Consider the following 27,130-nt stretch of genomic DNA (forward strand, 5'->3'; position numbering starts at 1 on the left):
CCAGGACACTGTGCTAACAAGACACAGGTGGCCGCTGTCCGCAAGGAGCTTACTTTGTGGCAGGGAAAGTCAGGCAGTGAGCATGTCACCAGTGGTCTCAGAGACACGTGTGCTGTGATCAGAAGAAAGCAGAGTGATCCGTTGGGGACAATGGAGGGGAGGGGCTGCTTCAGGGAAGGTGTGGGAATGGCCCCACTCAAGAGCTGGCATCTGACTGAGCCCTGAATGGGGATAAGGCCCTGGGCACAGCTAGGATAGGGTAAGCACACTCCAGAGAGCAAGTACAGCGCGTGCCAAGGCCCTGGGGTCAGAAGCAGCTTGGCTCAGCCACGAGATAACAAGGCCAGTGGAGATTAGTGAATTAAGTCAAAAGTGGGAAGGGCCCAGCCGGTGTGGGTCAGTGGTTGAGCATCGACCCAGATGTCATGGTTCAATTCCTAGTCAGGGCACATGCCTGGGTTACAAGCTCGATCCCCAATAGGGGGCATGCAGGAGGCAGCTGATCAATGATTCTCTCATTGTTGATGTTTCTATCTCTCTCTCCCTCTCCCTTCCTCTCTCTGAAATCAATAAAAACTTTTTTTTTAAGTGGGAAGGGATGGAATTAGGGTGATGGGGTATGGGCAGGGGATAGATTTATGCAAAATTAGGAGTTCAGAGTTTATGCAAAGAGTAATAGGAAGTGAGTGGAGGGGTCTAGGCAGGGGGTCACGTGGTTAGAAGTCTTGCTTTTGGGTGGAGACTGGATGGAAAGGGAGTAAGATGGAGGCAGAGAGGCCAGAGAGATGGTCCCAGAGAGGGAAGACAGCACCCAGCTCAGGGCAGCAGCAGCCAGGGTGGTAAGAAGCTGTTTGATTCGATATCATGTGGGGGTGAAGCCAAGGGCACTTGCTGGTGGGTGGGTCCATCCAGGTCACACCCTGAGAACAGCCACAGGGAGACGCTCCCTCGCAGCCCAGAGTCCAAGGTCAGGGTTATTGGGATGTGGCCCTTTCTTTGGAGCGCTGCAAGGATCTGCAGTGGTGGCGGGCACTTCCCATGAATAAAACTGGTAAAAACAACTTACACGGGGTATGTAGCGCATACACAGGGGCAGCTGGTCCGCAGGGCGGGTTACGGACATAGGGACCCAGCAAAGCGCCCAGCACCCAGAAAGCCCAGGCCAGCAGTTACGGTCACCAGTGTGCACCTCACCTCGCTGCCTGGGCAAGGATGCCGAGAGCAAGCAGGGACTGGACACCCACTGATGGACATGATTCTTGGTAGCTTGAAAGTCTGGGGTTCTGAGAACGACATTTTTTATCGTCCGTGTTATTTCTAAGGGGAGCCTAATATGCAGCTAGAGCCAGAAAAATACAGGTCGTTTTACCAGCTTCACAGACATTCCGGAAAACGGCATCGTTCAGCCCTGATGAATGCAGCAGAAGTTCTTGTACAGAACGACTCAGTGCCGGGAAGGGGGAGCCACCAGGCCCCCCCGCAGGGAATGAGGCTGTGGGCAGGTGGACCCTCGGAGCAGGAAATGTCCTGTGCTTGCTGTTGTTGGTCTAAGAAATTGAGACAGTTGTCCTCATAGACATACAAATGATGATTTTTTAAATTCGCACCTCCTCCCTCCCATCTCCTCTTTTACCTACTGAGTTCTCTTTCGTCACCCACTCATGATGCCGGGCATAGAAAATAGAAGAAAAATCAAAAAACAATGCTGACGGCACCTCCATGCTTCTTAACTCCAACACAGGGTTCAAGATGTGCATTTCAGGGACGGAGGCTGTGAAGGCAGGTTTGTTGGGTGGCCCGTGCAGACTTCCCTGTCGTCCCAGCCGTGCAGCCGAGTGGGTGGGCACCCTGCTCTCTGCCAGGCAGCTCCTCCTCCAGCTGAGTGCGGGGCTGAAAGGCAAGGGCACCACGCTCCCCACCAGCCCTGGGTGCAGGCTCCATAAAACATTGCTTTGTTTGAAAATCAGTTTCAAAACATTATACTAGAAACAAAATGAAATGTAAATAATTTAATTTAAAATATCACTGTTGCATGAGTCTAATATTTTTTTTTAAATATACTTTATTGATTTTTTACAGAGAGGAAGGGAGAGAGATAGAGAGTTAGAAACATCGATGAGAGAGAAACATCGATCAGCTGCCTCCTGCACATCTCCTACTGGGGATGTGCCCGCAACCCAGGTACATGCCCTTGACCGGAATCGAACCCGGGACCTTTCAGTCCGCAGGCCGACGCTCTATCCACTGAGCCAAACCGGTTTCGGCAGCATGAGTCTAATATTAATAGGTAACATCTATTGAATTCTTACTCGGTGGTAGATGCTGTTCTAAGTGCTTCACGTATTTATTCACTTAATCCGATGAGGAGGCAGCATTATTGTCCCATTTCACAGATGAGGAAACTCAAGGCCTGGGTGGTAAGCTGTCAAAGGCCATGCAGCCAGGGCAGGATTCTGTCTGAATGTCTTCTTGTTCCCAGTGCCTGGCACCCAGTAGGCACCAGGGAACATGTATTCTCCTGGGATGTTGGCTGATCGACTGGTTGGTTAGCTGGGTGACTAGCTCTCTGGACTGGTGAAGCAGCACAATGGTTAGGGGCCCCGCACAGCCAGGTTCCAGTCTCAGCACAGTCACTTCGAGACTGTATGGCCTTGTGGAAGTCACACCACCACCACCGCACCCCCATGCGCCTCAATTTTCCTCATTCGTAAGATGGACATGGCAGTCGCTCCACCTTGGGCTGCGGATTGAGGAGATACATGCATGTAAAAACCTGGTGCGTGGACTGGTAGGTGCTTAGCAACGGTTGCCGCGACGCTGAGTTCCAGCTGTCAGTGCAGCTTTGCCACCCAGTTGTAGGCATGGGACACCTGACGAGTCACCTGGACATCCGCTTGCAGGATTGCAGACGTGAGCCCACACTCCAGGCAGCAGCACAGACAGCCCAGTGGGCTGCGTGTCAGGCGCTGGAGACACCTCTGCGTAGGTCCCTCCCGATGCGAATGGAGTTGTTTCCACCCATCGGGGTAAGTGCATCCTCCTGCAGGCTCCTCGGCCCCACAGTCAGCTGTTCTCCAAGGGGCAGGACATGCACTTTGAGTAGAAAAACTGCTGCTGGCTTGTCTCGCTGTCACCTATGAAAGGGGACCAAGGCACAAGGGCCTGTGTTGGAGAAAGGTCTCCCAGGCCGCATCCAGGACATCCCCCAGGGTCTGCTAACCAAGCATTGATGACAAGAATGCACCAGACTCTTCCTGCAGACTTTTAACAAGAAAATAAGCCACCACATAAAGTCATCTTGCCAGTAACTGCCCAGTGGAGGAGGACTGACCCCCAGGATGTGGCCTCAGACTTTGCAGCTGAGTGTGTGGCACTCAAGCAGGGGGTCCCTGGACCCACAGCACGAGCATCTCCTGGGAGCTTGTTAGAAAAGCAAAAGACCCACCCAGAACCTGCATTTCACCCCCATCTCCAGGAGACGCACCTGCAAGGCGGGAGGGGCACGCCTGTGGGGTGATGTCCTGCGAGGGCCACCTGAGTTTAAACAACGCTCTGGGCACAAAGATCAGGGCGTGGTTGCTCTGCCTGGGCACGTCCCGGCTGCTTCCGGAAGGAAGTGTCCTTGGAGCCGGGTGGGCAGGAGCTTAAAGGAAGTGGAGAGGAGAACATTCCAGGCGGTAGATGGGGGCAGCGGGGGATGAGTGATCAGTCGTGCAGCTGTTAAAGAGCATGGGTGGGGGTGGCCTGGGGTTCAAGAACTGCCCGTGGGAGATGCATTTCCCAAAACCTGGGTCAGTGTTTTCTCCCCTGAGTGGGGGCTCCATTCCTCTACCCCTGGCTGTCCCCAGAGCCGACAGGCCCACACAGAACATCTCGGGCACCTGCTCTCGTGAGTGCTGTGCAGTGGCCCTTGTTCCCTGTGATGGTGACCCTAGGTGAGATGTCACAGCTCCGTGCCAGCGTTGTGCTGGGCACCTCCCTGCTTTATTTCTTTTATTCCTGACTGGGAATCAAACCATGACCTCCTAAGCCACACAGGCTGAGCTGTTTCATTTATTCTTAATTAAGGACAGCTCTCTGAGAAGGTTCCGGAAAGACCGAGTGGTGATGCCTGGGTCCACCTCCCACCCTCGTTCCTCATTTGCAGTGTCCTTGGGAAAGTTACAGCTGATATATTTACCCACATCTCAAAGTTTCCTCTTCTGTAGAATCCTATCTAATAAAGGGGGAATATGCTAATTGACACTTACACCATCACAAAGATGGTGGCGCCCACAACCAATAAGGAGGGAATAAGCTAATTGACTGCCACACCCTCAAAGATGGCGATACCCACAGCCACAAGATGGTGGTGCCCAGTCCCCTTTGCCGCGCACCTTCCCTTGGAGTCCCTCAGTCTCCTCAGCCTCCCAGCCACCCAGGGCCAGCCTGAGGTGCAGGCAAGCCTCAGATGTCGGCTGCCCAGCTACCCAGGGCCGCCCAAGGCTCAGGTTACCAGGGCTGGCCGAGGATTGCGCTGCCGGCAGTGGCAGCAGCAGAGGTGTGATAGGGCGTCGCCTTCCCCTCATCACCGGGTAGCCTCCCGCCCCTGAGGGCTCCCAGACTGTGAGAGGAGGCAGGCTGGGCTGAGGGACGCTCCCTCCAGTGCGTGAATTTTCATGCACCGGGCCTCTAGTCTATATATATAAAAGTCTAAGTGACCATCCGATCGTCCGACTGTCCAACCGGTAGCTATGATGCACACTGACCACCGGGGGCAGATGCTCAACGCAGGAGCTGCCGAGCTGCAGTGACTTGGCATTTGCGGTTCTGGGGTGACGCACCCGGAACCAGAGAGGAGGGAGCCCGATTCCAGGGTGCGTCACCCGAGAACCGCCCTCTCGCAATCCGGGACCCCCCGGGGGATGTTGGAGAGCCGGTTTTGGCCCGATCCCCACAGGCCAGGCCGAGGGACCCCACCTGTGCACAAATCTATCCCCTGGGCCTCTAGTGGAAATAATAATAGGACGCACTTCTTAGGGTTGCTGTGAGGATTAACTACATCACAGCTAGTTGGTGCCTTGGCATGTGGTAGGTGTTGCATGTGACAGCTGGTCTTAGTCCTATTAGCCCCATTGAATACAGGAGGAAACCGGGTTCTGAGAACTTCAGTGACTCCTCGAAGGTTAATGATACTCCACTCCCTGGACAAGGACCGCCCAGGGGCTGCCCTCTCCCTCACTTAGCTGGGAGACCCTTACTTCTGCCCACAATCCCCTCCTCTAGCCCCGTGCCGTTACTTCCCATCCATCTCCGCTCCCACCAGCAGAAAACATGTCACCTCTGGTGTGAGCCTCGGAGCCTGTTACTGCCACCGCACCTCACTTTACCTGCTTCTGACATTCATTACGGACCTTGAGTCACGAGTGGTTGTCACGGTATCTGCTTTCTCAGGAGTGGCTTCCCGGGAGTGTGGCGGGCCCTTGGCAGGCACAGGGAAGGCCTTGGACTGCAGGGCGGGGCCGGGCCTTCCTGGCGTGGGGGCCCGCCCCCTCAGGACCCTGTTCCTGGCCTGGAGCTCTTGGTGTCTCTCCATTCAGCTCAGGTTTCTCAGCCTCGGCATTGCTTCCACGCGGGGCGCATAATTTCTCGTTGAGCCGGCTGTTTGGCACACTGTAGGGTGTTTAGCAGCATCCCTGGCCTGGACCCACTAGATGCCAGTGGTACCCCCTCCCTGACATTGGCCACCAAAAATGTTTCCAGGCATGACCAAATGTCCCCTGGAACAAAACTGCCCCCAAGTTGAGAACCACTGATAACCAGAATTTCCCCCCAGTGACCAGGATGGGAGGGGTGACTTCATCATGGGAGGCTGTGTGTGTGTGCGGGGGAGCGGGGGGGGGGGGGAAGGATGGGGGGAGTCCGTGTGCAGGGAGCTCACACAGGCCAGGGAGGGTGCCGAGGCTGGTGGATGAGAGGGGGCGGGCCTCGCCCCTGCCGGCATTGCTGGGAAAATGTGGTCCAGCTTTTGCCAGATCTTGAAAGTGTTCACAAGGAGCCAGAAATCCCGTCTTTTATGTGAAATCCCCTGATTCTTAAATGTTGGCAACTCGTGTGAATTTTTAAAAACACTGTGGGAAAAACAAAATATGCCTGTGAGCCAAACGTGGGCAGCCGTCTGCCAGTATGGCAACCTTGCCTGTACACCCACTTCCACCCTAGAGGCGGGCGGCTCACCGTCCCGGAGCCCGCAGTCCTCATTCACTTTGCAATGGTTTGCGCCTTAGGAACCATGAACAAGCCCTGGGCGAGGCCTCTGAACCCGACAGCGCCTGCCCATGTGGGCCCCTCGGTCCCCCGTCTGGGGTCCAATTCCACGAAGCCGGAGGGCTCTGAATTCCTAAGGGAGAGAGAATCCAGGAAGAGCCCGGGGAAGGCTGAAGAGGCCCGAGCTTGTGCCAACACGGGCATCGGTTTCCTGTGTGACCTCGGGCAATCGCTCCTCCCCTCTGGGCCTTCGTCTCCTCCTTCGTCAGACGTGTGCAGGATGAGGAAAGAGAACGGACGCAGAAAGCATGGTCTCTGCTCCTGGAACTTGGATGAGCATTTCCCCTTGGCAGTGCCAAGCGCCAACTGGCTTGCCCAGTGCCCGGCGGGCATCCTTGTCCTCGCACTGACCTGGGCAGGGACACGCTGGCTCTGCCTCCCAGCTCAGGCCCTGCGTCTCAGAGTGCGGAGTCTGGGCCGTCCCTGACGGACTCTCTCCTCTGAACAGTGAAGTTGTTGGTGTTGGAGGCTGCTCCAGGGGTAGAACAGACACCCCCATCTCCTGACTCCCCGTCCAGTGCTCCTCTGACCTAATACATTGGCATCTCCCAGGAGTGGGCACTAGTGAGATGTGCAAGAGAAACAGATAGACAGATGGACCCTGGACTGCACTGACTCTGCCTGGAGCCACCTGTGGCCTGAGGACAGTGGGGTGAACTCCGTGCCTGGAGCAGCCAGGCGGTCACTTACCTGAGCGAGGGAGGCAGGGGGAGGCGGGGGGGGGGGGGGGGCAGTGGGAAGGACAGGGTGGGGGGCACACTGTTACCATGTACGATGGAATGGGGGTTCGCAATTACCAGACCTCCTGATTTTTCTGAAATAAAGCTATCTGGATTTTTTTGGTGTAAATTATCCTCACTTTAAAGGGTTGGCAGCTCGTTTTTTAAATATTTTTAAATAGAGTGCGAGGAAGAGAAAACACGTTTGCAAACCATGTTTGGCTCTAGGGCCACCAGTTTGCAACCTCTGCTCCCTTCTCCTACCCTCAGTTTACTCTGCTTTAAAATGGGTACAACAGGACCCCCCTCTCATAGGGCACTTGAGTGATTAAATGAGATGATGCCACTAGAGGGCCTATCGTACCTCGGGGCCCACAGTACATGGTAGCTATTGCTATTTATTAAGATGGAGGATACTTAGGAGAAATGGGAAGGGGCTTGTTAAGGTTAGCACAGAAACCCTGAGCCAGAACTCGGGGCCTTTCCATCCATCCAAACATTTGAGGGTGCGCTTGCTGCATGCCTGGCCCCGCGGGCATATGCCAGTTTAAGACCTGTCCCTGCCGTGAATTTACAGGGGGGCAGGCTTAGGCCCATCCAGCAGCTCAAGCGGCTGTCCTTCACCCCAGGAGCCCCCGAGTGCGCCTCCACGGGGCCCTGATTTGGGAGAAACAATCCATTTTCAAAGGTCAGGTTTTAACACAAGGCCGGAGCTCCTTTCATATTTGGCAAAACACATTTTTGCTTGTTTGTTTTAATGAGCAGCTTCAGGGGAAGGTGCCAGCCCTTCCTACGTGTCTGTTTCACAAGTCTGCCTCCTGAAACCAGTTCCAAAGATATTTAAAGGACGACTCTGGGAAACGAAGGCGTTACAGCAGATTCTAATTAGTCCCGTTGGGACTCGGGCCGCTGCAGACATCTGCCCCGAGGACGGAGCTAGGGCCTCGGGTTGCCTCCTGATGGCCACAGCGCAGAACCTCTGCCTTCCTCCCGGGCCTGGCCCACGCGGGGCAGCTGGAGGCAGGCCGGCCGCCTGGCCTTGCTGGGGGCCTTGCAGCCACAGAACCCCTCGTTGCCGGTGTGGTGAGGACGGAGGCCCCTGTGCTCCGCCTTTGGAGTTGGAGAAGCCAGAGTCCCTCTGGCTGACATGCCCAGTCCTGGTGGGCGGGCGGGCAGGTAACTCCTAATTATGGGAAAGCAGCCGCGGGCCTGTGTGGACAGGCCTCCCGGAGTCCAGGCAGGTGGCCTCCTGACGGAGGAGGGCCTGGAGTTTGGACTCTGGGTGCAGGAAGCCATCGGGGTGGGGGAGGGGAGTTATGTAACTGTGACAACACGGCACTGAGAAAGTGACCTTGCTACGCTCCACTGCCTCGTTCCTCCCACTCAGAAGGGCATGGAGACCTGGCAGCCCTTCCTTTAGGCAACGGCAGTGGCCCCTCAACTTGGTCAGCATCAGGGGTCCCTGCAGGGATGTTAAAACAGACTGTCAGACCCCCCCCCAACCCCCGAGTTTCTGCCTCAGGAGGTGGGGGTGGGGCAGAGAATTGGCATTTCTCCTAAATGCACAGGATGCTGCTGGACACAGTTAGTCCCCAGGCCACTCTGAGCGCCACTGCTCCAGGGCTTATGAAGTCAGTCTGCCTGGGCCCCGGAAATGCTGTGTGACCCTGGGCCAGTGTCTGAGCCTCTCTGGACTGGTTTTCTCAGAAGGAGAAGCCAGCTTTGTCTTTGAACAACGCCCTCCCTCCGCCCCCGCCCCTCGTGTTGACATGCCTAATGACTGTTTGCAGGTAGCTCAGCGGCCTTCTCAGGAAGGGCCCAGGCCTTTGCACAGGGTTCTTACCCCATGGTTCCAACCTGCTTGTAGTCGCCGCCGTGGGAGCTGAGGGGCTCGAGGAGAGATGAGCACTTTAAGCCTTAAAGGGACAAGCCAGGCCAGTATCTCCGGGCACCAGCACTCACCCTGCATGCAAGAGTCTCGAAGCAGTTCACGAGCCTGGTCTTTGGGATCATTTTCTTCCCTTGCGGGGGTGGGTGGCAGAGGCTCACCACAGTCCCAACGACGACGAGGCACCTGTGGCCCGGAGAGTATAACCCCCGTCACACACCTGCCAGTAGTCCCTTCTCATCTTAGCCTCCCCGTGCATTGAGCTGCCTACACGCTGGGGTGCTTCCCCGCAGTATCGAGGACAGGACTCACGGGGGGTGCCGAGTGCAGACCGACCAAATGAAATAAACAAATGAGCAAATGGCTCCATTACTAAACAGCCCCAAAGCCTGGCGGGCTGGCTGTCCTGCCCCCCGCAATCACGTGGTTCCCATCTATGGTCTCCTTCGCTCCTCACAGAACCGTCTTGGGGAGATGGGCAAGTATTCTTACACTCATTTCACAGGTGGGGAAACTGAGGCCCCAGGGAGGTGCCTGACTTGCCCAACTTGACTAGTAAGTAAAAGGCAGTAACAAAGAACAGTACAGAACTCCGTGCCTCGGAGCCTCACAGCGGCCTCTCCCAGTCTAATCAGTGTCGCATTCCACGTCTGTGTGAGGGCCATCCTGCAGGTCGTGGCAGTGCGGAGGGAGTTGGGAGAGAGGTGAGCTAGGGACCCAGGCCCTTTTGGTTCCTGGGGCGAGGGGGGGCGGGCAGGGCCAGCAGGGAGGCACAGAGGAGCGCTGGAAATAGTCTCTCTCCTTTGCAGAGATTGCCAGTATTTCCCGGGGGCTGCCCCAGGCCCTCTCGGGGTCACATGCTGGCACACCACAGGTGCCCTTGGCAGGCTAGACTGCACGGTGGTTTGCCTCCAAAGCCCAGGACGGTGCCTGGCACATGGGGGGTGTACAATCAGTATTTGTTGAATCAACGAATGAAGATGGACTTGGTTGACAATACTGCGTCTAAATTTACCAGCTGTGCGATCTTAGACAAATCTTTTCACCACTCCACACCTGGGATTCTTCAACTGTAAAAGCAGAATAATAATGTTATAATAATAAACATTAATGGCATAATAATTAAAAAACAACAACAAAAAAAAAAAAAAAAAAAAAAAAAACAGGCTCTGGAGCCAGAACTGCCTGCGTCTGAATCCTGGCTCCACCGTCTACTGCTGTGTGACCTCAGCCAACCTACTAAACCTCTCTGTTCCTTGGTTTCCTCACTGATAGAGGGAAGGTAATGATGGTGCTCCTATAGTATTGTAGGGATTAAAATGATCAGTATATGTAGATGCTCTACCCAATATTATTACTAACCCTTAGTGATGGTGATTCTTTCTATGTGCTTCGGTAAATTAAATAACATTTAAGTATCAAATACCAAGCAGAGTGCCTGTCACAAAGGCAGAACTAACTAATAACCATTATTCTTTTTTTAAAAAATATGTTTTATTGATTTTTTACAAAGAGGAAGGGAGAAGGATAGAGAGTTAGAAACATCAATGAGAGAGAAACATCGATCAGTTGCCTCCTGCACACCCCCTACTGGGGATGTGCCCACAACCAAGGTACATGCCCTTGACCGGAATTGAACCTGGGACCCTTAAGTCTGCAGGCTAAGGCTCTATCCACTGAGCCAAACCGGTTAGGGCACCATTATTCTTACCTTGGACACTAAATCATTACTAAACAGGGCCTGAAGCCTGTCAGTCTGTCTGTCTGTCTGCCTGCCTGCCTGGCCCTATGACCTATGGCCCTTTGTGTCTGCTGAGTCACACAAAGGAGACAAAAGATCTTAAAATTGCTGTGGGGGACATTCTTCATTCTGGGAAGCCACCAACTCAGGGTTAAAGGGCCCCAGATGGGAAAGGTGAAGTACTACCAGTGGCCACCAGGGGCAGCAGAGAACCCATCCTCAAGGCTGCCTGCTGAGGGTTCCTGGAGTCCCCTCTTTAGGAAATAATGAAAAACGGGACTGGCTATTCCGCCCTGCCACCGGCAGGCATTCCCCATAGCCCTGACATGAGAGGCATTTCCCAGAGAACACCCCTCCCTTCTGAGGGTTAGACTCGCAACCCTACCTTTAAGCCACATCATCTTGGTTAAGTCCCTTCGTCTCCTTAAACCTCACTTTTCTCATCTGAGACATGGGGATAGGGTGATTTTAAGGGTTGAATGAGCTAGAAAACACGGTCTCTGGGGCAAAGTGAGTGCTCAGTTAATGACACCTTAGCCAAGGAAGCATCGTGGTTATTAGCATGGACTCTGCAACCTGACGATATAAGCCTCAGTCCTGCCTGCACCACGCACTGGCTGGGTGCCTTTGGGGAAGTGAGTTGACTTCTCTGTGTCTGTTTTCTCACCTGTAAAATGGGGTGATGATAATAGTATGTGAGCCTCTCAGAGTTGTTGGGAAGATTAAATGAACGTGCAAATCAGTGTAGCAAACGCTACGTCAATGTTTGCCAGTATCGGTATTATAAGTCATAGTATTTTTGATGTTACTGTTTTTATTCTGAATAAGCTGCAACACCTTAACTTCCTCCAGAAACCTCACTGCTTGACACGAACTACCCAAAAAGGGCTTAGAAGAAACAGGAGAGGTGTGGCCCGTGGATAAGGAAGGACGTTTTCCTTTGCTGAACTTGAGCATCTGACTTGGCACACAGACGGCCTTGCAGGCGGGGGAGAGACCAACCACACTCTGTGAAAATGCTTTGATGCTCAGGTCAGGGCTAAGCCTCTGCCTCCAGGGCAGGGCCTTTGGAAGCCCCCAAAGGGGATCATGATCTTTGCCAAGTCACTTGGGGTCCCGGAGAGATCGTCAAAGCAGACCTGTGAGCCGGTGACAGGCACACAAAAGTCTCCAGCCAGGAAGGCCTCGCCAGGACAGATGGCAGGATGGACCCTGGATAAAACCCTCCGTCCCCCCAGGGCAAAGGTCTAAGTGGCTTTGGAGAAAACCCCAGTCTAATCCTTCTTGCTGCACCTGTGCCCCAGAGTCCTACTGGGATGGCCAGGGGAGATCAGCAGGTGGCCTCGGCCACAAAAGCATCCCAGGGCCGGCCAGAGGACTTCCAAGTCACTTTGGAGTCCCCAGGAATGGATCGAAGGCAGCAGATGTCCATGGTGATAGCAGGAGGTCTGTGTCTGGCTTAGAAGCGATGGGCGTGTCACTCGGACCTCCTCCAACAATGTCCCTCACGCCTATTTTTTGAGGGTTTACCCTGTGCTAGGCACCATTCAGACCTCTACATGTGCCTCTTGTCATCAAAACCTCCTACCACAACCCTACAAGGTGGTAGCCACGATCACCTCCATTTTACAGGTAAAAAGCCCGAGGCTTCCAGGAGCAAAATCGTCTGTCCAAGATCCAGGGTTTGAGCCCCCAGAGAATGAGTCCCCAGCCGCCTAGGGCAGCAGCCTCCAAGGCCCTGGGCGATGACTGCCTCCTGGATTCACACCTTCCTGTAATCTCGCCAAAGAGTGTGGGAGGGACCGAGTGACTCACTTCTGAGGAATAAAAAGGGGGACGGTGATGGATGTCTTTTCTGAGTCAGGTTACAAAGAGACAGCGGCTTCGCCCTCTCTGCACACACCCCACACGAGCCCCCTGGAAGACACAGGCTGCCAGTTGTGTGTAGATCTATAGCTCGACGGCGCAGAACCGACGGCAGCCTCTGGCCAACAGCCAGGGAGGAGCTGAGGTTCCCAGTGCGCCACCCCACGAGGAACTGAATCTTGCCAAGAGCCCCAGGAATGAGCTTGGGAGTAGACCCTCCCCAGTTCCAGCCTCGAGGTGACTGCAGCCCCGGCTGACACCATGGCGACAGCCCATGAGAGACCCTGAGCCAGAGGCGCCCAGCTCAGCCACCCTGGATTCCTGGTCCACAGAAATGAGAGAGAATAAACGCTGGTGTTTGGAGCCACTGAGGTTTGAGGTGATTAGATACACAGTGATAGGAAACTAATACACTTGCCGTCACTACTAGCAACACACAAAACATGCCCACACAACCCCCATGGGAGGATGAAAACGCCCGGCTCTCCCAGCTCACACCTGCTGGCCTGGCCCTCCACGTGCTTTTGCCGTTGATGGCACTCAGATGCGTGGACAGAAAGGGCCTTTGCGAAGATCACACACAAGCTTGTGGGGCCTGGTGTTGCTGGCGGGGGGGGGGGGGGGGGGGGGCGTCTCCAGGCTCCTGGAAACTGTTGCCAGGAGTTCACAAGGATGTTAATCCGCAAAACTGTGTGTCCTGGGGGCCCGAGTTGCTACCTTGTCTTTGATCCAGGTGCTTGCAGAGAGTAGAGTAACGTTGGCTGGAAAGTCTCAGTAAAACTGCTTCTACACATACTGAACCCCCAGCCAAGAAGAAGAAAAAACATGAAAAATTCCAGTGGGCTCACCTGTTCGGCTGCAAGCAGGTACTAAATATAGTGGGTTCCTCTCATGCAGCGTTTCTGGGGTTTGTTCCTGAAGCCATACATTTGTTGTCATTTTCTCCTGTCATCTGAAGGAAGCTCCCTGGGAACAGGAACTGCGCTGACCTCTTGCGTTTTCTTTGGTGGCACCCCGGTGGCCTGAGGTCAGGGTCATGGGGACAGGGTCTGGTCTCAGAGCCCATCCTCCTTCTCCCCCGCACCCCGGCCCCTGAATTCCCACGAAGCTTCTGCTTCTTGCAATGACGTCCCGAGGACTGGATGGGGACAGTTCCTGCAGCCTTTCCCCACGCCCAAGTCTTCCCTTCCTGCTGCCTTGCAGAGTCCGCACACTGTGTGCCCCGGAGAAGGAGACGGTGAGCCAGATCCCAGGCCCAGCTGTCTCCAGCATCGATTCCCAGCATCCCTCAGAGGCTGGGAAAATCTTCTGGGAGTTGGACCAACTACATAATTGGCGGATGCCAATGCAAATTGGACATGCGAGGAATCCCCCAGTTAAAAAATAATTAAGAATTTTAAGGCGATGACAGCAGAGCATTAACTCGGGCACAGGACCCTTCTGCTTAGAAGCTGGCCTGGCCTTGGGGTCTCCACTAAAAGCCATCCTGAGTTATCCTTCCTGGAGGGCCTGCCCAAGCTGCTCTGGGCAGAAAGTGGGCTGTCATTTCTTGGCTCCCAGATTTCCTGGTGCAGAACTGAGCAGAAACGTGGCCCTGGCCCAGGGTGTCCTCAGAGTCAGAAGTATACCTGTGTGTGGGGACACAGCACGCATCCAGGCCAAACTCTGCTGAGTAAGGAGAGCAGTGGAAATTCGCCAGGGCTGTGGGCTTGACAAACGGCTCGGATTGTTGGAATGCAAGTCGAAAGCATGAGCAGACTTCTAAGAGGCTGCAGAGGGACCGATAAGGGTAGCAGTGAAATGAGCTGGATAGAAACTTCGAGACATACGTACTTTGTTGGTCTTTCTCCTCCCTCTCCTTTTCCCTCTCCTCTTTCTTCTTCTTAAGGTTTTTTTTTAAAAAAAGAGTTGCCAAGAATTTAAACTTAGAGTTCACATAAAAATTCATATTCCTAGTAGCTCTAAAAGCAAATGAGAACCTCTGGTAACACTAGAGCCATATTCCTGCATGACAACAACCTACTGCCTCCTTTACAGGGGCTGGTGGCCTCTTGTTTGCCACAGTCTCCACCACTCCCTAAAGTCTCCCTGACACAGAATCCAGGTGCCAAGTGCTGCGTATCTGTGCCTGTGCTGCTGTTTTCTTGTCATGGAGTTAGGAGGAAAGCGCATGTCTGTATCAAAAGTGCAAAGATAAAAGGCGGACCAAGAGTTCCATGTACTTCAAGAAATGTGGGAAGGAGCACGTTCCTTTGAGGAAGTGAAGAGCCCCCCCCATGCAAAGAGGATCTAAGTCAACGTTCTTACGGAACAAACCACAGCAGGCCCCGCACAGCCCACCTCACTCATTCATGTCCCCGGGTGGGTCCCTGAAGGCATCAAAACAGAGGCTCCGGTGCCAGACGGCTCCAGAATCTGAGGGCAGCCCCAGCTTCTCCACCCACCGGGGCTCAGAGCCCTCTTTCTTTTGTTGTGTCCTGCCTTTTATCCCAGCAAAGGCCGTGGACCTGGGGGATTCCCAGCATCTCCTCTCACTTGCCATGGGGTCAGTTTCTTTCCCCCAGAGTGGGTGGGTGTTTCACCTCACGGGTAGTTTTTGTCCTCAGCTGGGAGCACCGTCAGCATTTGGCACGCTGGCCAGCCCTCCCCTGGGCAGTCAGGGTTCCAGGTAGGGGAAGGAGGTCTGAGGCTGCCCTGTGGCCTCCACAGCTGACCAGTCTGACAGGCATTTGGAGTGTGTGTGGGGGGCGGGGGGGTGGGGAGATGTGGAGGTGGAAGCTGGGAAAGCCAGGCCATAGAGAGTGTGAACAGGACAGGAAAGTGACAAAGTGGAAGGTTGGGGAGACTTGGTAGGGAAAGTAATTCAGTTCCCACAGCTTATTGTAGAGCCATGCGCCGATGACCTAGAACTTCCGAGAGCTCAGGCCTGGGCCAGTGTGAGCCATGGGTTACCAACTAGGCCTGTGAAGGGCGGGGTGCATGCGGCCTAGAATGGGAGGCTCAGGTGCCCTGGAGAGTGTGCGACGCCTCACCTGGCCTTGTATCCTCCGCACCTTGTGTCTACAGTCCGGTGGGGGGGACCAGACCTGCCTCCAGGGGCCTTGGGAGATAATCAGTTCTAAAGTGTACCTAATCCCTAGATCAGAGGGGGCTCAGAGCTGCAAACTCACTTGACAGCAAGTGAGCATTGCTAGCCACCGGCGCACCCACTCCAGTAGGAAGGTTCAGGTTTTTAGACCCTCCGGATGCCGCCTTCTACAGAGCTTAGCTGGCCTGGTACCTGGCCCTCCACCTGCTCCCGAAGTCCAGGCCCTGGCCTCCCCTGGGAACCACCTCGCCTGCCACAAGGCTGCCTTAGAGAGGACTCCATAAGCCGCACCGATGATGGATGGAGGTGGAAATCACTATTACCCCATACTAGATGGGGAAACTGAGGCTTGAGGGAGTGAGGTGCAGACACAGGTTTCCCGCCCCGGATCACAGTCTCCTCGTGGGCAAGGACCATGTCAGTTTTCTTCCCCACGCCCACAACGAATGCCCTCAGCATTATATTCCCTTACAGAACTGACACTGTACAGGTGACTGAGGCTCATGTCCCAGGGCGCCCACCCCTTCCCTGCTCACTCTTGCTGCCCTCTCCCGGCCAGTTGCTGGGACTGCAGCCCTTCAGCGAGGCTGTCACAAGGGTGTCAGAAGGGTGCAGAGAGGCCCGCAGACTGGGTGCCATCCCCTCCATGCACTCGCTCCCTTGGGGCTTTTCAGACCTGGGTTCAGTACTGTCCGACCCGGTGACACCGGCCGTCTTTCTACCGTCAGCTTCTCCAGGAATGCACACGGTGGGGATGCACCGAGTGGCCTGGATCTGGCGCGCAACGGGGCGACGCGGAGCTCCCCGAGGCGTCGGGGCGAGTCTGGGCGCGGCGGCGGGGCGGGGGCGGGGCGGGGCGGGGCTAGTGGCCGGCCCCGGGCAGCCCGGAAGGAGCGGGAGGAGGAGCCGCCGGAGTGAGAGTCGTTCCCATGTGAGAGACTCCGCGGCCAAATTCCTCGCGTGCGGCGGCGGCGGCGGCGGACGGCCCGGCGTCCGGCCGGACTGAGAGCCCTGGTCCGACGCGTACGGGCGGCCGGGCGGGGCGCGGCTGCGCCCCGATGCGGCGGCCGCCCCGGGGGCTGTGAGCCGGCCGCCCGCCTTCGGAGCACCCCGCCCGCCTCGGGCAGCGCCCCCCGGGCACGCGGCATGCGGGCGGCCGACTCGGGCTCCTGGGAGCGCGTCCGGCAGCTCGCGGCGCAGGGCGAGCCGGCGCCTTCCTGCGGGGCCGGGGCCGGGGCCGGGGCCGGGCCGGCGCGCCTCCCGGGACCAGCCGCTTGCGAGCCGTGTGCGGACGCCGCAGGGCCGGGCGATCGACTCCGCGCCCGGGCGCCCTCCGTTCGAGCCGATGGCGACTGCAGCCAGCCGGGTAGGTGCGCGCCGGGAGGGGAGGGGAGGGGAGGGGAGGGGAGGGGGGGTGCGGCCGCGGGCCAGGGGAGCGGCGGGCCGGGCGCGCGGGGGCGCTCCGCGCCGGGATCGGGCAGCCGCTGGTGGCAAAGTTCTCGCCGTGCGCGGAGCCCAGAGCGTGAGGCCGGGGGCAGGGGAGGGGCGCGCAATGCGAGTTGGTTCCGCGCGGGGACGAAGGTCTCGGGGCTCCACGGCCGTCCCGCCGGCCCCCTCCCCCCACCAGAGGGCTGCAGAGGGAGGTCAAGGCCACGCCTGCCGGTGCGGTGCGGTCCCGCTGCACCTGGAGACCTGGCTCTGGGCGGGACCCGGCGCCTATTCTGGGAAGCGTGGAAAGGGGCCAGCCCCGCGTGAAGTCTGGGCGGCCCCCATAATCCACATGGTAGCCCCACAAAGTGCCAGGAGAGCTCTGCTTTACCGGGAGGAAAAGTAGTGGTTTGCATTTGCTGGGAGCGAGGAGATTTCTCTTGCACTTGAACGAGGACGAATGCAGAAAGAGAGAGCGCCGCGGTGGAGACCAACGCAGCCAGTGGTCCAATTCGGTGTCGCTGGCTGATCCACCCAAGCGGATCACAGCGTTTTCGTGTTAAAATACCCGAGTGGGTGCGCTCATTCCATTCGACTCCGGTCTCAGCTGGTTCCCCTAGTCACACCCCCATCCCCCAAGTTATGTCATGGGGTCGGGGTGGGGGCGGGGGTGGGCAGAGGGACCCCTGGATCCCTTGGACTCTAGGGTGGGAAGAAATTTAGACGGAAGACAATGGAAGATGAAGGGTCTGTCATCAGCAGTTTGAATACTTTTCCCAGGAAACATTAGAAGGGAGCTACATGATTATTCATTCCTGTTGAACACCTATTGTGTTCCAGAAATTTACATGAATCTTACCAGGGCACCGGGAAGGAGACTGTGAGCCCAGGGAAGGTGAGGACAGGAAAGCCCTGAGGGTAATGGACTTGCCCTAAGTCGTCCTCTCCACCACCACCACCAACCTTGGTGCTGGGAACTTCTAATTTTGTCTTTCAGTTGCCATCAGAATGCCTTTCCCAGGCAGCCAGTTCACCAGCTAGTCATTCTTTTTGTCCTGAGAAAAGAAGCCAGCGGCCAGGCCCCCTTGTTGCAGGCTGCCTGTTGGTGGCCCCAGGGGATGGAATTCTGGGGGCCGTGTTCCAGCCACAGGAACTGGGACTGCCCAGCAGCTGGCTCTCATTAGCTGAGCTCCCGCTGGTGTCCTGGAGCAACTGAGCGCTTGGGTCACCAAGGGTCCAGGAGCGGGGCCTGAGCCCTGGAAGGCGCTTGAGTCCCTGGCCGTTTGGCCTTGGGGCTGAGCCAGCTGAAGACAGCCCACCCTCCCACCCCACCCCCTTCCCCAGCTGCATGGAACCTGGTCCAGGACTTGGTGTAAAACAGCATAAATGCGAAGAATAAGTAACTGGGACAGCTTGAGCAAGTCGCCTGACCCATTTGAGACTCAGTTTAGGGAAATAATAAGAGTGTTGGCTAATGTTTGGAGCATTCAAAGCCGGTGTGTGCGAAGCACCTCGCCTCGTCGGTAGTTGATGCTTAATGAATCTTAGTCGCCAGCCTCCCTTGCGGGGCACCTGTCAAGACACCCCCGACTCCATCTCCATTAGGATGGGATGCTGTCTGCTCCATCGCCACCCTCCTGCACTGGTCTGTAAAGGACCGGAGTGATGCAAGGCCAGGGGAGGTGGTTATTATGTAAACATTTTGAAGATGGCTGGGTGGAGAGATATCTGTTTACTTTGTGTCTACATGACTCCCGTTTGTGTTTCATAATAACAACAACCTAATGACATGGTGTCGCGGAGAGGCCTGTCTGAGGTCTGGGGTGGCGGTTATTCGGATGGCCCTCAGGTGGCCCTGTAGGCTGTGCAGATCTCCTTGCCTGATTTGCAGGTGATATCACTGGCCTGAAACAGGGCCAAGCTGGCAGCGCAACACAGAAGGTTTCTGAGTTCCCTCTACCCAGCCACCCTCCACCCTCTGCTGGTCTGGTTCTGAAAGACCAAACGAAGTTTCTGAGAACGTCCATGGTGTCCAGGCCTTGAGGACAGCCTGTCGTGGACATGGGTATTGTAAGGAGATTTCCTCTGGGAGATCATGGGGACTCTGCTGGCTGAGCACCGCAAGCTGAAATGAGCATGTTGGCCAGGCAGGGAGGCGACTCGCCCCAGGATCTCCGCACCGCGGTCCCCGGCCGGATGGGCTGCTCGGTTTCAGGAGCTGAAGGAGTGCCCGGTTGGATGGTGGAGTCCAGTGTGGGGAAGAGGAGAGGGAGAGGGGATGCCTGATTGAAGGGATGGAGGATTGGGCCTCCTGTCACCCTCCTGGGGTTGGCAGGGTGGCAGGCCCGATGCTGGTGACCACTCTGGCCTCCGCCAGGGGAGGTTACCGTCCTTGGCACACAGACTGGGGACCAGAGTAGGAGATGTAGACGTTAGATGCTGGTTCCATCAGCACCTGGTTCTGCCGAGATACTTGGCGACTCAGTTTCCCTCCTGGTGGGAATAACTCCGTCTGGGCCCCAGCGGCGTGAACCAGGGGCTCACTGAGTGTTCTTGGACTGAGAACGTGAACTGTTTCATCTTCGGTTGCCCGTTCATTCGTCGCATTTCTTGAGCATCTCTTCCTGCCCGGCAGTGTTGTAGCTACCAGGGAGTAGCAGCAAAGGAGACAACCGCAGTCCTGGTTTCCATGGAGCTTGTGTTCTGTGGGAGGAGATTGCCAGTAGGCAAGCACGCAGGGGTTGTGTCGGGGTGGTGAGCGCTGTGCAGGCAGGGTAAGGGGCCAGCGTGATGGGAGTGGGTGCTCTTTAGTATTTAGGTAGGTGGTCGCAGAGAGAGCCAGTTCCAGAACAAGGTGCATGGGTGCTGAGTCCCTAAAGCAAGAGGGCGTTGCCACTCAGTTAAAGGAACCCGGTCATTGTTTAAAAGTTCTTGGTGAATTAGTATCTTTGGAGACTGGGCACTTTATCTGTCCACATCTGAAGCCCACAGCCTCCAGGCCCAGGTCAGATGCCACACTACCTCATTCAGCTCAGGCCCAGCGGACCTGCCACAGGACCCGGAGCCGCTGGACCCGGAGCCACTGGACCCTCCACCTTTTTTATTAGTCATTTGAGTTCTTAGCTCCTCTGGCCCCTCTCCTTATTCCAAGTGCAAGGAGAAGGGACCAGATCTGTGTTTGTCTGGGCATTAGCTCCCAGCATTCTACTCTCCTGAGGCATGGAGCTAACCAAACGCCAAGCTTTGCCTTAACCAGTGGGCCAGGAACCCCCGGGGAAGGTGCGATTGCTAATATCATTCCCCCTTGGGGAAACTGGTGCTCAGAAAAAGTGAGTAACTTGCCCACAATCACATAATAGGTGTCACAGGCAGGATTTGGTCCCAGATTATAGATCTCAAGGCCATGTGGGAAGACCTGGTGCTGATCTAGAGAAAGTAGACCTACATTAAGTTTCCAGTCTGGTTTTTCTTTAAATGTTTTTTAATCCTCACCTGAGGCTGTGTTGGTTTTTTGTTGTTTTGTTTTTTTAATCCTCACCTGAGGATATTTTTCCACTAGGGGCCCAGTGCACGAAATTCGTACATGGTGGGGGGGGGTCCCCTCAGCCCAGCCTGCACCCTCTTCAATCTGCGACCCCTCAGGGGATGTCCAGCTGCCGGTTTAGGTGCGATCCCGGGGATCAGGCCTAAACCGGCAGTCAGACATCCCTCTCACAATCCAGGACCGCTGGCTCCTAACTGCTCGTCTGCCTGCCTACCTGATCGCCCCTAACTGCCCTGCCCCCTGCCAGCCTAGTCACCCCATGCACCCCATGTTCAGTCATTTGGTTGTCCCTCACTAACCCCCCTGCCAGCCTGGTCACCCCACACAGCCTGCTGTTCGGTTGTTACTGTGATGGCGTCCTGGATAATTTGCATATTCCTCTATTAGTATAGATTGCTTTTTAAAAAAGAGTGGAAGAGAGAGGGAAAGACAGAGAGAAACATCAATGTGAGAGAAACACATTGATTGGTTGCCTCCTGCACGAGCCCTGACCAGGGCCCTGGCTGGGGAGGAGCCTGCAACCGAGTTACGTGCCCTTGACCGGAATCGAACCCAGGACCCTTTGGTTTGCAGGCCAATGCTCTATCCACTGAGCCAAACTAGCTAGTGCCTGTGTGGTTTTTTAAAAATTGATTTTCGAGAGAAGGAGAGGGAGGGAGGGAGGGAGGGGGGGAGGGAGGGAGAAAGGGAGGGAGGGAGAGAGAGGAAGGGAGGGAGAGAAACATCGATTGGTTACCTCCTATACACACCCCAATTGGAGATTGAACCCATAACCTAGGTATGTGCCTGGACCGGGAATCGAACCCACAACCTTTTGGTGTATGAGATGAGCTCCAGCCAACTCAGCCAGGGCTCTTTAAAGTTTTATCTTTTAAGGAAGATTTGTCCTCTCCTTGACATTCTTTGTTTTAAGCAACTCAGACATTTGCTTATCTTTGTGCCTCGAGTAGTATCAGCAGCTGGGTCAGCTGGTGTTACCCCTTTGGAAAAGGATTAATGATGGGTTAGAGGGGAGATTAAATCTCCGCTTAGCATTGGGGTGCTCTTAGGAAACCGCCCACTGGGACCCCGAGGGTTCAGTGTGAGCTTCCTTGTCTAATGAGTGAGACAAAGACATTGGGGACGTGGCTGTCTTGGACAACCAGGAGTGAGGGTCATTGCTCTTGAAAGAAATTGAGATTGGTTTTCCTGGAGAGGTCTCCTGTGGCCCAGCACCCTCCATCCTGTGTGGCTGCTCTGTGAGATGAGTTGAACCTTCCTTCTGCCAGGGCAGGTGGCACACCATAGTGGGTATGGGCACCAGCTTTGCAATCAGACACCCTGGTTTGAATTCACCAGCTTTGTTCCCAAGCAAATTCTTTAACATCCTGAGCCTCAGTTCGCCCATCTATAAAATGGGATCATATTGCCCACCTGAGAGCTTGTTGGGCAGGAATCCGGATCATCCTTCATCCCTGTGGAGCCCAATACTACCTGTGCCATAAGAGGGGAGGGGAATGCTCATTCATCCAGAGTCCGCAGAACTACAATGAGTGAGTGTGTGTGAAATTTTTTTTTTTTTTTTTTTTTTTTTAATTTTGAAGATTGAAATACTGGGATTTAATGAGACGGGTGATTCTGAAGGATCGCTAGCTACTTATTCGGCCTTCTGAGTCATCAGGAAATTTCCATAAAGATCATTGTGCGCTCTTTATGTTCTTTGTAATATTCCAGTTGCGTTAGCTGGACATTTGCTAGGACCCTGCAGCCATTCTGGAGTAAGAAGAGTTCCCTTCTCTTTTAATCATTTCAAGAGCCATTGGCATAAGGAAACTCGAAAACTCAACCCTGGAGTTAGCCTCTCCAGCCACAGCACAGCCAGCTAAAAAAAGTGGGCACTTGGGTACATTGGCGGGTGCACAGATTTTAGCCCCAGCAGATAAATACACCCCACATCTCATTCGAGCTGGGCCACGCCGTCACCTTGGGGACCCCGTGTTTGCAGTGAGTCACTAAGGGCTGGAAACACCCCAGGGAGGGTGGCGGCCGAGGTTACCAGGTGTGTGCAGGCCCATGTGTGGAGTTATTTGCATGTAAGTGCATTTCGCGTTGAGCGTGTCAGATGAGTGCCTGTCGGGGAGGGGGGAGTCGGCACTGCCCCCTGTTCCCAAGGACCACCCGCTCTGTGCCCCTGGCACCAGCCACGGTGCAGGTAGGGACTTCAGGCACTGTCTCATCTGCTATTTGGGCCCTTTCAAGAGAGGCCACTTGGAAGACACTGATTGTGGCAATTCCTTGAAGCCATCACCAAGTGGCAGTGGGGGAGATAACAGCCTGAGGGGTATGGTATGACAGGTAGGTGCGTCCGCCTGGAGGCCTAGCCCAGAGCTGGGTGATGCTAAGCCTGGGGGAAGGAGAAGGGGAGCCCCTGGGTGCAGTGGTGACGCCCCTTGTCCTTGGTTCACGTGCTGGGCTTTGTGGACTGTTTCCGGGAACACCCACCACCTGGGGGCCCACCTGCAGGTGCCAGCGGCCTGGGCTTTGGTTGCTGCCCAGATTTGCAGGTTGCTTAGGCTCCCAACTGGTTTGGGCTGTAACTTTATCACAGGCATTGAGTGTGTTCAGTGCCTTTTAATTGTACAGAGGCTTCAGGAGGCTCTCCCTGGGGGTGTGGGGAGAACTAGAAAACAGCAGCTGCTGGCTCCCGGGAGCTTTATTCCCTCCCCACACGCTCGGCCCCACCTGGCCAGGGCGCTCCTGACGTCGAATCCTGTGGGCCAGGAGAAGAGGACGCCCATGAAGGGGAAGAACCACATACGAAGGGCCAGGGGGGACCCCACGCTTTGTTTCTTGCGTTCCTGCTGCTCTCCTCACCCTGTAAGACACCTGACATCTGCCCGTCTTCCAGGCGACATGGTTGAGGCTTAGAAAGGTGTCCCGGGGTGCAGTGAGTGGCTATGCCAGGCTGCCCTGCTGCCTGCCCACTTGCATCTCCTCCCTGCCCTGGCCAGCATCGGCTGATGAGTCCTCAAGGGCCACCGGGGCCCCGGAGAGGCCTTGATGCAGGGAGTTCATGGGATTCTCTCTCTTCCTGGCTTCTCTGGCTCCCTGACTTGCAGTCAGCCAGAGGCAGTTGGGAATGAGGGCCTCTGGGGCCTAGACTGCTCCCCTGGGTCCAGGAGACTGCACCCCACCCACCCCTCTGCCCCAGCCTGACGGGAGGTTTGACCCTGACCGTTCGGGAACCTGGGATACAGAATCCTGAGAAGGAAACCTTAGCAGCGATGGGGGCAACTCACTCCCTCTGCAGGGGGGAAACAGGCCCAGAGAGAGGCGGGACCAGCCTGCTGTCAGGGTCACGTGTTGTCCCTGCTGGGTAGAGGGTGTGCTCTCCAACTCTTTCCTGACCCCTTCAGATGTGGCCTCAGCGGTCTAGGTGCTGGCGGCAGGCCCATCCTCGGGCTTCACCTCCATTCAGACTCCGGGGGGCTGGGAGGGGCCTGGGAATCTGTATTTTTATCGGATGCCCTGGCTGGTTTTGGATGCAGAGGTTCCGCCAACCAGAAACCTCAGCATTCACCTTTCTGGGGCTGGGCGGCTCTGTACTCTTGTTTACCCCCTGCATCCTGACACCCCCCTCAGCAGCACCCTTTCCCCTCCACAGGCGTCCCGAAGTGGACAGCAGGTATCTGCACACCCTCGTTAAGCCCTACTGTCCTTTTCTCTTTTTAAAAATTTTTTTTTATTGATTTCAGAGAGGAAGGGAGAGGGAGAGAGATAGAAACATCAGTGATGAGAGAGAATCATTGATTGGCTGCCTCCTGCACACCCCACACTGGGGATTGAGCCCCCAACCCAGGCATGTGCCCTGACCGGGAATCAAACTGTGATCTCCTGGTTCATAGGTCAACACTCAACCACTGAGCCACACCACCTGGGCCCACTTTTCCTTTTCTAATCCAATCTACACACACACGCACACACACACACACACACACACACACACACCAATCCAGCCTACACACACACACACACCCCAATCCAGCCTACACACACACACCAATCCAGCCTACACACACACACACACACACACACACCAATCCAGCCTACGCACACACACACACACACACACACACACACTAATCCAGCCTACACACACACACACACACACACACCAATCCAGCCTACAAACACACACACACACACACTAATCCAGCCTACACACACACACACTAATCCAGCCTACACACACACACACACACACACACACACACACCAATCCAGCCTACAAACACACACACACACACTAATCCAGCCTACACACACACACACACACACACACACACACCAATCCAGCCTACAAACACACACACACACACTAATCCAGCCTACACACACACACACACACACACACACACACACCAACCCAGCCTACACACACACACACACACACACACACACACCAATCCAGCCTACAAACACACAAACACACACACACACTAATCCAGCCTACACACACACACACTAATCCAGCCTACACACACACACACTAATCCAGCCTACACACACACACACACTAATCCAGCCTACACACACACACACACACACACACACACACCAATCCAGCCTACACACACACACACACACACACACACACACACCCCTCCCGGCACACAGCGTCAGAATCTGTTAGAAGGAGGCCCTGCATCTCTGTCCCGTGCGCTCACATGTGCACTGGTGAGAAAGAAGCCACGTGCGACTTTGTCCTTGCTCCGAAGCCCCACTCCTCCCCTCAGGCTGCCAGCAGCATTTCCACGCCTTTTATTCAACCAGCATTCCTTCTCCCTGGAGCTCCCACCTGAGCCAGGTGCTGGGCTGGGCAGTGAGGGCAGAGGACCACACCCTTGACCCAGGGTTCCTGCGGGCTCTGTAGACTTGGCCTCTGCCCGCCCCCCCCTCCCGGCCCCGCTCAGACCGCTTTTGTTGTTGGCCCGCATGTTGGGAGCAGGGCGGCTCCCATCGCTTTCTGTGCTGTGGCCTTTCTCCTGCGGGTGGAGGCCCAGGGGCCTGCGGGTGGGGGTGGGAGGCTCTTCCCGGCTCTCTCCTGCATGGGAGACCTGCCAAGTGCTGGGTCCCAGGGGTCAAAGGGCTCCAATGCAGAGTCCCAGGGCCCCCCTCTAGAGAGTGGCTCAGCAGATCCAGGGTGAAGTCACGGGCCCTGCACTTTTCCCCCCATTGTTTTTTTTTGTGGTAAAAATATATAGCATAAATGTAACCATTTTTAGCGTACGATTCAGTGCCATTCAATAGATTCACAGTGTCAGTGTATGCAATGAGCCCCACTGTCCATTTCCAGGACTTTTTTATCATCCCAAACTGAATATGTCCCATGAATTAGACACACACACACACACACACACACACACATTCCTCCCCTCCCCTCCTGCCCGAGCCCCTGCTGATCACCATTCCACAGCCTGGCTCCACGCATTGGCCTGGTCTTGGTGCCTCATGTAAGGAGTCACACGGGATTTACAGGACTCTGCACTTTCAACGTATTGGCCACCCCTCATCTGTTGACGGTCCATCCCCGCTGGCCGTTCGCGGGCACCCTGGGCAGCATCCCCTGGCCCGGGCGGGCTCGCCCTCCTTCCCATGGCGCCAGCCGTCACCTCCTGGTGCTTCTTCTGGCTCTTCTGGCTGCACCAGCAGCCGACCAGGGGGAACACTGCCCCCTGAGGCTCCCGCTGCAGGCAGAGAGGCTCTCCTCTTGGCTCCGGGGAGAGGGGGACCGCCTGCCAAGTGGGCTGCCTCCCCAGTGCGGGTGCAGGGGTCCTGGGTGTGGGGTAGGAACCTCTCGCCTGCAGGAGCCTCTCCTCTCTTGCACCCCGGGAAAGACCCAGGAGGAGCCCCGTTTTATGGAAGAGGAAACAGGCAGACAGTACGTGACTTCTCCAGGCCAGAGCTGTCTGCTCGAACCTTCTATAGAGTTGGAAACATCGTATGTCTGTGCTGTTCCCTGTACGTTTAAACTAACTCGTGTGATGGAAGCACTGCATTTCAGACTGGACTGAGGTGTACGAGGCCACCCGTGGCGGTGGCCACTGTGGTAGGTGGTGCAGCCGGCTCTGACTGTAGACGTCTCTGGCCCGTCAGCTCCCGGAGCCGGAGGTGCTGGCTTCGCCACGGTGCCCCCAAGGCCGCCTCGCTCCCCCACGTGGCCCCGGGGACACCTGCGCCAGAATCACTCAGGAGCCTGCGGTTGTGGCTGTTGAGTTCTGAGGCCCCTAACAGACCTGGACAGTCTAAACCAGCGGTTCTCAGCCTGTGGGTCGCGACCCCTTTGGCGGTCGAACGACCCTTTCACAGGGGTCGCGCCTAAGGCCATCCTGCCTATCAGATATTGACATGACGATTCATAACGGTAGCAACATGACAGTTATGAAGTAGCAACGAAAATAATTTTATGGTTGGGTCACAACATGAGGAGCTGTATTTAAAGGGCCAGAAGGTTGAGAACCACGGGTCTAAACGATCTGGGATGGGCCTGGAACCTGCATCTTCAACAAGT

General features: G+C 55.8%; 1 protein-coding gene across 2 annotated transcripts in view; it reads left to right on the plus strand.

Moving 5' to 3' along the window:
- The window catches only part of KAZN (kazrin, periplakin interacting protein), a 350,665-nt gene that overhangs the window by 207,176 nt on the left and 116,359 nt on the right, over nt 1–27,130 (plus strand). The window contains exon 1 of one of the 2 annotated variants that reach the window (XM_036348162.1): nt 16,524–16,974. The exons of the other annotated variant lie outside the window; for it this stretch is intronic. Within the exon in view, the coding sequence (XP_036204055.1) occupies nt 16,755–16,974 (220 nt within the window). The 5' untranslated portion in view covers nt 16,524–16,754. Of the gene's footprint in view, nt 1–16,523; nt 16,975–27,130 lie in introns of those variants that run through there. 2 annotated transcript variants of the gene reach the window in all.

The sequence above is a fragment of the Myotis myotis genome, unplaced genomic scaffold (genome assembly GCF_014108235.1).
Source record: "Myotis myotis isolate mMyoMyo1 unplaced genomic scaffold, mMyoMyo1.p scaffold_m19_p_2, whole genome shotgun sequence".
Taxonomy (NCBI): Eukaryota; Metazoa; Chordata; class Mammalia; order Chiroptera; family Vespertilionidae; genus Myotis; species Myotis myotis.